This window comes from Manduca sexta, unplaced genomic scaffold (assembly GCF_014839805.1).
Source record: "Manduca sexta isolate Smith_Timp_Sample1 unplaced genomic scaffold, JHU_Msex_v1.0 HiC_scaffold_1638, whole genome shotgun sequence".
Classification (NCBI taxonomy): domain Eukaryota; kingdom Metazoa; phylum Arthropoda; class Insecta; order Lepidoptera; family Sphingidae; genus Manduca; species Manduca sexta.
In genome coordinates, this window is record NW_023592522.1 from 1 (window position 1) to 11,096 (window position 11,096).

The 11,096-nt window shown below is 40.6% G+C and overlaps 1 protein-coding gene across 1 annotated transcript; it reads left to right on the forward strand.

The window, feature by feature from the left end:
- The first annotated feature begins 4,066 nt into the window (after positions 1 to 4,066).
- On the forward strand, positions 4,067 to 10,892 carry LOC119191553 (dihydroxyacetone phosphate acyltransferase-like). Its single transcript, XM_037445443.1, has 6 exons — positions 4,067 to 4,242; positions 4,841 to 5,336; positions 7,513 to 7,650; positions 7,983 to 8,062; positions 8,296 to 8,460; positions 10,728 to 10,892. Exons 1-6 carry the CDS (start codon positions 4,093 to 4,095, stop codon positions 10,890 to 10,892), a joined length of 1,194 nt encoding a protein of 397 aa, XP_037301340.1. The 5' UTR covers positions 4,067 to 4,092.
- The last annotated feature ends 204 nt before the right edge of the window (positions 10,893 to 11,096 follow it).

Genomic DNA, 11,096 nt, shown 5'->3' on the forward strand with positions numbered 1-11,096 from the left:
CATACTGACAGGTCTATAACTGTAGTGGAATATATTTTTTTGGAGACATCAGCGGTTATTGGATGAGTGTACTACACAAACTATCCGTTATTGTATTTGTTGACACGCGAGCTGTAACTATTAGAAGAGTTGGAGGGACGACGAACGCGGCGAGGACGAAACTATGGTCTTGTAGAGTGTAGGAATTTCAGGAATTCGGTTTTGTGACGAATGGCCAGAGCGATATCGTCCTCTGGGTCAGTAAGAACTAGGGTTGCCAATACTACTTCGGTGAAATTTTCAAAATATGCTATAAAAAATATAATATACAACTACAAAATTATAGTATTTAAGTAAAAAGCAAAAATGGTCAAATGTGATGTATTTGTTATTGATTTATTACTATAAAAGTTCGGATACATGCCATCCCATCACTCAAAAGTTTATGTATAGGATGGTTCATATTTTTAAAAATTAAGGATTTGTTTGTTTGCTATAGGTGTTGAAAATATAGTATTTTTGCGTACTATATATTACTTCAACAGTAGGTACGTGTATGGTCTGTGAAAACAATATTAAAAATCGATAAGAAATGAGGCAGTAATTCAAATTTCAAATATTGTTTCGTGAAGAAGTTGGCGTGGAGTGGGGATATTGCTCCAATTTCTTTCTTTCGTACGCAGCGTAATGCCCGCTGACGTCACATGCAAATATTTCGTTCCTTTTCGGATTTTCAACACTCACGCCTACTACCTAATTTCAACAGCTTATAACTTGTAGATTTTTCACTAGATTTCAATAATTTCTTCTGTTTTAGAATTTATTTATAAGATGTACATATTTTATAAAAGTTATATTTAAAAATAAGTCAAATACCATATACTATATACTCATAGTACAGTTGGCAACCCTAGTCGGAACAGAACGCGTCCGTCTCCATTTAGCGCGGGCGACGCGTATATCATTATCGGCCTAATACACGTGGTAAAAATCCTAATCTTGTTGCCGGTGGATATTTCACTATTTTTATTTATGACTTATGAGCCAATGTAATTGACCCATCGCAAATGCGGCCCCCGCGTACCCCGTTTATGTGTGGGGCGAAGGTCAACTTCTGATCAAGGTCACTCCTAAATATTTTTTTGGCTGTCTGATAATAATATCAGACCGCTTTTAATAATATCAGACAGATTATAAAATCGTCATATTATATTACGTCACCCCGTACCAAGGCTCCTTGCCATTGTTCATTTTCATTATGTTGATGTAAAATAGTTTGATAGATAGTTCAGAAAAATATATTGGTGTGCCCTCTGAAGGGTTCTTATCGGGAATTTTCTATAGAATATATCAGCTAAACAGTACCATTGTTGATATGAGAAAAGTGCAATGGGTACATTCCATTGCACCTTTATTAATTTGATGATACAGGCAACATTAAGATAATACAATAATACTTTACTATTGCACACGGTTTTTGCTTGCGTTGTATTCGGCTTGTGACAAATCTATCTATCTATCTATACTTATAATAAATCTGTAGAGAGGTCAATTCTGTACATGAAATATATTTCCAAAATAGCTATCAGGGGGTGAATTAGGGATCGATACTGATGCCAAAAATGCTATTAGTAAAATTTTTGTCTGTCTGTCTGTCTGTCTGTCCGTATAACCGTTATAGAAACAAAAACTACTCGACAGATTTTAAGTATTTGTCATACTCCTATGCTGGTTATAGTATACTTTTCATCACGTTACAATTAAGAGGAGCAGAGCAGTGAAGGGAAATGTTGGGAAAACGGGAGAAGTTACTCAATTTTTTAAGCTTCCGTCGCGTGTGCAACCTTAATGGTTAAAGCTACACAGAAATCATGTATGACGGAAATGTTCTCCTTAAAATTATGTAAAAATATCCCACGGCAGCATATGTCTATCTTTTATGGTTGACTCACAATAACACGTGTAACTCCCGATAGCTTAGCAGTTCGAAGCTTTCTCATTATATTTGTCTACTCTTACGTTTATAACACTCTCAGTCATCCCTAATTAAAAAAGTTAACATTATTAAATATTCCATAAAAAAGAATCATAGAAATCGATATAGAAACACCAATGTTATACATGAAATACGCTAATAATAAGCCATCACGCGTGAATACTGAATCATGCTATAAAGATTATTTCTGTATATATATAAGGTCGCGAACGCACAGGCAGGCGGCTTGCTTGGCACCTAGAGGCTAGCGAATCACCTAGCGAGTAGCGTCGTTAGTATAGGGTCGAATCAAAATTTGCCGCTCCAAGACACTGGGCTGGAGAAAAAAAGTCATTTCAAGAAATAAGTGTCACGCGTGCCTCCTAGCGGGTTACTGAGCTCATTCTGCGTAAATCGGAAACTCAAAAGCTAAAAAATGTAAAACTATATAATTGTAAAATGTATGTAGATAAAGTAGTTAAGTTAATAAAAAAGTTTGTATAATTGTAAAATATAGGCGTTGGTCGTCAGCAAGTCAAAGTTAAACTTGGACTTGCTGATTATCAACACCTCTGTCCACCCGGTGACCATGAAGGCTGCAGTCTACGAAACGTCGAGAGAAAATTAAAGTATAAATAACCCCGATTAAATTCGTAAATAGTCTATCAACGTTGTAACATTCGCGTAAACATGAGAAATCACATTTTTTTTACATGTTTTGCCGTCCCATTAAAAATGCTGCCCGGGTTGGGCCGCCCCGTCGCTCCAACAACGTTACACCACTGAGTGTGGATATATGATGCAAGCTGATATGAGTAAATTAATAGTTGTATATAAAGTAGGACAGCCCAATTAATGTTGCTATGTTCGTTGAATTATGTAGTTCGATGGTCTGAAACAGCCCTTAATTATAAAAAATATATGATATGTAAGAGTCTGCCTAGTTAGGTTAGGTTAGGTAGGTAGGTCTATTTCTGCCGCCAAGCAGCTGTGTGTAGTAATTGTTATGTTCCAGTTTGAAGGACATTGTAGCCAGTGTAACTACTGGACATAATGAGACTTAAAATCTCATGTCTCAGGATAGCGAGCGCAGTGGAATACCGAACAATAATTTGTAATTCAAGGTGTTGGAAGATGTTTCTATTGTTTATGGGCGGTCGTATCGCTTACCATCAGGCGAACGCCAAGCTCGTCTCATCATTAAAAGCAAAAAAAAATGAATATGTTAGATATTTTGCTGCAAGGGGTTCACTGGAACCATCAAAACTTTAAAAGTGGTCTATGAGGAAAAAAATGGGTATCTCTGGGTTAAATCGAGCAAAAGAAACGTTTAAGAACATATTAAAAAAAGCGATTTATAATTTATTCAGCTACTTTTGTGGCCGACTGTACATATGACAAGACTACAAATATTTATACATTAGGTAAACGATATTAGCATCTTTGCCATTATGTACATACTATAAACGGGACCTTCAAAGCTAAATGCGTACTTCATACGTTTTCCGCGTCACATTTGACTTTAAAATGTAATTAGTAACAATTTAGGCAATTTTATAATCAACAGTAATTTGAATTAACTATATTATACGGGGTCATTTTGACATCGCGTTACTAAATGAAACCAAATACTCGTCTTCACTTTGCTTTTTAAACATTGTGCCAAAATGTACGAAAAGAAGTTCTTTCGTGAAACCGGCATCAAAATTGGTTGAAACAGATACCCCCCTCCCCCTCTATAGTGTTTCAAAGTATTCCTTTCTCGCCTTATTCATTACAGTTATCCATATTTGAAATATTGTCGTGGGACAGTATAAAAAACAGAACAGTATTATTACAATACTAGTTGACCCCACAGACGTTGTCCCGTCTTAACTATGAATTTGCAGCGCACATTGATATTTCGCATGATTATTTTGCATTAAAATTGATATTTTCGTTAAGTTTTTTTTTTTATTTTCTAATTTTCCGTGCATTTTTTTAATTTTTTTCTTTCATAAGAACCTTCTCCTGACAATAACAAACACAACAAAAAAATAGTAAAATCAGTCCAGCCGTTCACGCGTGATGGCGTGACCAAGAGAAATAGGGATTCATTTTTGTATATATAGATTTTATCACATTCTGTACACCCAGGGATGCTCTCTATGGTGTTGATGCCGTACTTTGCTCGCGAGGTGCCCGACATCACGCTTGTGCCCGTCAGCATTAACTACGAGCGACTGATGGAGGACAAACTCTTCGCGTATGAGCACATTGGGGTGCCCAAGCCGAAGGAATCTACTGGGGTAAGGTTTTATTTGAATTCTCTATGGAGTGAGTATGTTATTGTTTCCCTGTTGCAACTGGAGGTTAATGGAGAAGGAAGGGTCATAGCTAGCGGTGGTACATGCTCAATCCTCAGTTGTGTGATGGGCACTACCCAACATGGCGCCTCAGACGTCACTCCGATATAGAAAGCGCAACACATATTATACTTTTGTACCATTGTTTGATCTTGTATGAAATTTGAAAGGAAAATAATACAAGCGGCATCTTTAATAATACATTATCTAAGCCTGCTAATCATGACCCATGGATAAATCTGGTTATAATAAACAGCATATAATTTTCAAGTTTACATGTCCGGAACGCACATTAGCGCTATAGTGTGAAGGACGCGCTAACACAATACATTACCATACTTTGTGAATGGAACTTAGAAATCATTTGAAATATTTCCAATGTGTATCCTCAATAGCCACCACAGTATTTATTGTGTACACCATGTGCAAAAGCGGAGTTTTTAGGCATTACGAATTCTTACAAAATCGCTTATAATAACGAGTTCAAACTAATCCCTTAATATACCCTTAAGTTAAAATTGACAAATTATATTTATACCAGGGTTTCCTAAAAGCCTTGAAGAGTTTGAACGACAATTTCGGAGACATATACATAAACTTAGCCGAGCCAATATCGCTCCGAAGCTACCTTGATGACGACGTCCAACCACGCTCGGGTGAGGATCTCAAGCCGGTAGACATGCAGCAACTGACAGCAGACCAGTTCAAGCAAGTGCAGGACTTGGCAGAGGATATGATAACGCTCCAAGACGCGTACACAGTGGTGAATGTTTCGAACCTAGTGGCGATGACGCTGATGCAATGTCTGATGGTGAATCAAACCATGTCGTTCGAAGATGTATGCGATGAAGCCCAGTTTATAGCGACAGTGTTGTTGGCTCGTGGCGCGGCGGTGTTCGCGAAGGACTACACGAAGAGTGTCGAGAAGGTGTTGTTGGTGCATCGCAGGCTGATGCGGCTCGACCAGAACAAACACCTGAGGCTCCTCACCGAGCCGCTCATGGACGTGTCCGACGATATGAAGGCCAAGATGAAAGGTCAGTTTTGAAATTTTTAATATAAGAATATACACTGACTAATCTTTCTCAAGTCAAGTTTAGACTAGCAAGTTCTTGCAGCAATGTATTGCGTAATGACTTCGAAATACGTCTAGACCTGCGGAAATATTTCAATAGTACTATAAACATGCTACTTACCGCATGTCCAGCAAGCTTCAACAGTTGGTCAAATTCCAAAAGTCAGCTTGCCGTGATTGTTTTCGTGGTACAAATAACTTGCGGAAGACGATTTCTGCAACTTTTCTTGGTAAACTAAACATGTCTCAACGTTATAAATGGGAGAGTTTGGAATGATCTTTGAATATTTGTAAGAAGTAAAAGTAAAAGCCGATTGACACATTTCCTGGATTATTATATATCTGATATCATAGATCTGTAGGCTTTTACCCGGGGAAAAGGCTTTAGTGCTGAGGTTTTTACCCGTGGAAAGGTCTTGCATACTGGTGGAAACTTTGTTCAATAATGAAAAAATGTATCATACGTCTATTTTTATTAATAATCCATTATCATTTCTAATACATTATTTATCTAATCGTATGATATTCAGTTGTTGTCATACGCGAGATATAAAATTGATAAACGTATTATCTTAGTTATTTGATGGTTTATGATCGTTAAAAGCCCCCCAACGAGATAGACCAGTTGACATCTGTGCCGGTGTTTAGCATAGACCGGCAAAATAAAAGATAATAATAACCGGCACCATTGGTGCAGTATAGTCCGGAATAAAATGATCCGTGTAGGAGGTCACGACCCTCAGCATTGAGAACATCGAAGCAAGAAGAAGAAGAATGTTAATGATATCGAGTGATGTAGAATTATTACTCTGTTTATGGGAAATATCCACCCACGTGGTCGACAGATGACCACATAAAAGTGGCAGGAGGTCGCTGGATGCTGTCCACATCCAATAGGTCGATCTGGAAATCTGGGGGAGGCCTTTTTTCAGCAGTGGACATCCCGCGGCTGATGATAATTGATGATTGGTAATTTACTATTAGGTAAAGTAACAATATACCAAATTTCAAATTAATCGGTCCTGTGAAAGAAAGAAAAAGGCTGATCTTCTAATTCCTGAATAGATGTTTTTAAATGACAAAGAGTTTAGAACCAAATGGATCACATCAGCTTTCAAACAAAATAACCGTATCGAAATCGGTCCATTCGTTTGGGACCTACGATGCTACACACACACATACAGATATACAGACATACAGATACACATGTTAAACACATAACACCCCTCTTTTTCCGGCATAGGTTAAAAATATATATAACGTAATTTTATTATTTCGTTCCTAAGACACTGAAGTAGGTCAATGAATTTTGTTTGTGGCCTTAGGTAAATAAGATGTCTTCGTGACCTGTATAAAAAAGGGTTGAGTACGGGTGATATCGATTTTTAAAAAAAGACAATCGCTAACAAGATTTGAGATTGTAATTCAGTCTTATTTAAAAAGTCCTTGACAAGTACATTCTGAGGAAAAACAATGTCAATCAATCAATAATTATCAACTTTAAAAATTGTAAATTGTTACTACATGTCAGAAAATGATAAACTACGTAAATAAATAGCATGGTATGTTAAATTTCTTATTACATATATTTACATAAGACTCCAAAATTGGTAACCAGAGTTATGTAAAATTATTTTTGTTTTTTTTTAAGGCGATTTTTTTTTTTTGTAAATGATTAAAGGGACCGAAATGCCGCTCGGTTGATGGTAGGCATGACGACCGCCCATAAACAGTAATAAAGATAATGATTTCTTATGTTTACGCGAATTTTAGACATTGAAATTAAACTAATTTTCGGTCACGGGGTTGACCATGAAGGCTGGAAAGTCTTCGAAACGTCGGGAGAAAAATAAAATACTAACTGCGATAGAATCTGAAAATTAGTTTAATTTCAATAGTAATACAGATTTTTATTATAAAGTACTGCGTAGTCTACTGCGATCCTCACCTTGAGATATAAGATGTTAGTCCCATAGCGTCTCATAAGTACGCTCGCCACAATTTCCTTCAAGTCGGAAGACAACAGTGCATTGCTTGAGGGGTATAAATAGACATTGCGGTGGTACCTAGACAGCCCCTCACATAGGTGAGCCAATGACAACCACCATGTCTCATATTCAACTAAAAATGTGTTGCAGGTTACATATTTGACGCGGAGACGTTATCGTACGCGTTGCCAGTGATCCAACTGCAGTTGTATGTGAACCCCGGAATACCCTGCCTGATGATGTCAGCCATCTTGTACCTCATAGCTTGCAGGGGACCGATAAATGAATGTACGTTAAATACCTTGTATATTGTAATGTTATTTATAAATGGGAACGTCGATAGATGTTTGTGAAGAGGATTTCGGACAATACTGATACTGGTGAACGGATTTGGATGAGATTTTGGCACACAGATAGGCCATGTCTTGGATTATCATTTTATGTGAAAGGTTATTTACAGTACAGAGCTGCGAGCGAAACATAGTGTTAAATAGTATTTTATGTTTCTTCTTAACAATATTTGATTATTTATCGAAAGTTGATAATTATATCAGTCAGAAATTTACTGATACTATTTACATAGAGATAATATTTTTATAATATGCTGTTCGTTATTTCAGGCCAACTGGCTTCAGAATTTCTGATGACACGAAAGCTCTTGCGTTACGAATTCTTTTACACACACAAAACTCTTAGAGACGTAAGTATTTAATTTTAATTAACTTGCTCGGCTGATTTCAACAATCCATACACACAGGCTGATCCTGGAACGCGACACTTACGTGGGCGGTAGGCTATTATGATAGGTTTTAATATCTTATGTACGGTGGTCGCTACCAGAGAGTTTAATGAAATATGTTCAATTTATTTATTTTCTTTCCAGTGAAATGTTTTTTCGCTCTGGTTCCTAACCCACTACATGTTCATTTGCAGACATACCACGAGGAGCTAGATTATTGCCTACGACAAAAAGTGATAGTACGCACCGACGCCGGCTACACGACGGAAGGCGGCAATAAGAAGCTTCAGCTGTTGTTCCGCTGGGTGGCGTGCCCCGCGCTCGCCACACTCAAGGCGTGCATTCAAACTATGCTCGCGGTAAGGGTTGTTATACAATAAGAAGCTTCAGCTGTTGTTCCGCTGGGTGGCGTGCCCCGCGCTCGCCACACTCAAGGCGTGCATTCAAACTATGCTCGCGGTAAGGGTTGTTATACAATAAGAAGCTTCAGCTGTTGTTCCGCTGGGTGGCGTGCCCCGCGCTCGCCACACTCAAGGCGTGCATTCAAACTATGCTCGCGGTAAGGGTTGTTATACAATAAGAAGCTTCAGCTGTTGTTCCGCTGGGTGGCGTGCCCCGCGCTCGCCACACTCAAGGCGTGCATTCAAACTATGCTCGCGGTAAGGGTTGTTATACAATAAGAAGCTTCAGCTGTTGTTCCGCTGGGTGGCGTGCCCCGCGCTCGCCACACTCAAGGCGTGCATTCAAACTATGCTCGCGGTAAGGGTTGTTATACAATAAGAAGCTTCAGCTGTTGTTCCGCTGGGTGGCGTGCCCCGCGCTCGCCACACTCAAGGCGTGCATTCAAACTATGCTCGCGGTAAGGGTTGTTATACAATAAGAAGCTTCAGCTGTTGTTCCGCTGGGTGGCGTGCCCCGCGCTCGCCACACTCAAGGCGTGCATTCAAACTATGCTCGCGGTAAGGGTTGTTATACAATAAGAAGCTTCAGCTGTTGTTCCGCTGGGTGGCGTGCCCCGCGCTCGCCACACTCAAGGCGTGCATTCAAACTATGCTCGCGGTAAGGGTTGTTATACAATAAGAAGCTTCAGCTGTTGTTCCGCTGGGTGGCGTGCCCCGCGCTCGCCACACTCAAGGCGTGCATTCAAACTATGCTCGCGGTAAGGGTTGTTATACAATAAGAAGCTTCAGCTGTTGTTCCGCTGGGTGGCGTGCCCCGCGCTCGCCACACTCAAGGCGTGCATTCAAACTATGCTCGCGGTAAGGGTTGTTATACAATAAGAAGCTTCAGCTGTTGTTCCGCTGGGTGGCGTGCCCCGCGCTCGCCACACTCAAGGCGTGCATTCAAACTATGCTCGCGGTAAGGGTTGTTATACAATAAGAAGCTTCAGCTGTTGTTCCGCTGGGTGGCGTGCCCCGCGCTCGCCACACTCAAGGCGTGCATTCAAACTATGCTCGCGGTAAGGGTTGTTATACAATAAGAAGCTTCAGCTGTTGTTCCGCTGGGTGGCGTGCCCCGCGCTCGCCACACTCAAGGCGTGCATTCAAACTATGCTCGCGGTAAGGGTTGTTATACAATAAGAAGCTTCAGCTGTTGTTCCGCTGGGTGGCGTGCCCCGCGCTCGCCACACCTCAAGGCGATGCATTCAAACTATGCTCGCGGTAAGGGTTGTTATACAATAAGAAGCTTCAGCTGTTGTTCCGCTGGGTGGCGTGCCCCGCGCTCGCCACACTCAAGGCGTGCATTCAAACTATGCTCGCGGTAAGGGTTGTTATACAATAAGAAGCTTCAGCTGTTGTTCCGCTGGGTGGCGTGCCCGCGCTCGCCACACTCAAGGCGTGCATTCAAACTATGCTCGCGGTAAGGGTTGTTATACAATAAGAAGCTTCAGCTGTTGTTCCGCTGGGTGGCGTGCCCCGCGCTCGCCACACTCAAGGCGTGCATTCAAACTATGCTCGCGGTAAGGGTTGTTATACAATAAGAAGCTTCAGCTGTTGTTCCGCTGGGTGGCGTGCCCCGCGCTCGCCACACTCAAGGCGTGCATTCAAACTATGCTCGCGGTAAGGGTTATTATACAATAAGAAGCTTCAGCTGTTGTTCCGCTGGGTGGCGTGCCCCGCGCTCGCCACACTCAAGGGTTTTCTACTTGCTAAATAAACTACCAAAGTATTTTACACTTGCGACATGGAAATCAACACGACAAAATGCGGACTATTATCGATATAATCGGACATATTACTTGTGGTAGGTCTCTCATATGTGGGAGTCCGACTGGGTAGGTACCAACGCAATGTCTGTTTCTGTCGCCAAGCAGCAGTGTGAAGTCACTGTTGTGTTCCGGTTTAAAAGACATTGTAGCCAGTGTAACTACTGGACATAATAAGACTTAACACCTCATGTCTCAGGATGGCGAGCGCAGTCCGCAGTCGTATTCCAATACGAAATAATACTTTAATATTCAAGGCGTTTGATGGTGTTTTTATTATTTATGTGCGGTCGTATCGCTTACCATCAGGCGAACGGCAAGCTGGTCAAGTCATTCAAAGCAATAAAAAACATAACTTATATCACATTACGAGAGTATAGCACATTACCGACTTAAAATTTCTCATCTCTGTTGTTTCAGAAAAATGTTTGCGAGCACAAGCAGGCGTTGAAACTGATCCAGCAGAGATTGCTGTCAGTCTTCAGCCATCCCTACAGCTTGAGTCTGGAGGCGACGGCGAACTGTCTGCAAGGACTCACGGCGTATGGAGCTCTGGAGAAAGAAAAGTACGCGATATGTAACTAAGCACCCATTTTTCGACATGTGTGTTCCGTCCCATGATAGGCGTCTATCGCCATATTGGACAAATTTCAAACTCCAGGATATACTGTGGATAGAAACCCAATATCACTTTGCCCATCCCGGAATTCTAACTTGGGTCTATAGAGCGGTGATCCTACCACGCTCTACAACTAAGCCATCGAGACAGTGTATAATTTATTATAAATA

Bases quoted from the DNA above. Each gene is read 5' to 3' on its own strand.
- LOC119191553 (XM_037445443.1), top strand. From the start codon at position 4,093: ATGCTCTCTATGGTGTTGATGCCGTACTTTGCTCGCGAGGTGCCCGAC. The intron at 4,243-4,840 runs GTAAGGTTTTAT...TATTTATACCAG, and splicing joins AGCCGAAGGAATCTACTGGG to GGTTTCCTAAAAGCCTTGAA. The intron at 7,651-7,982 runs GTACGTTAAATA...TCGTTATTTCAG, and splicing joins CAGGGGACCGATAAATGAAT to GCCAACTGGCTTCAGAATTT.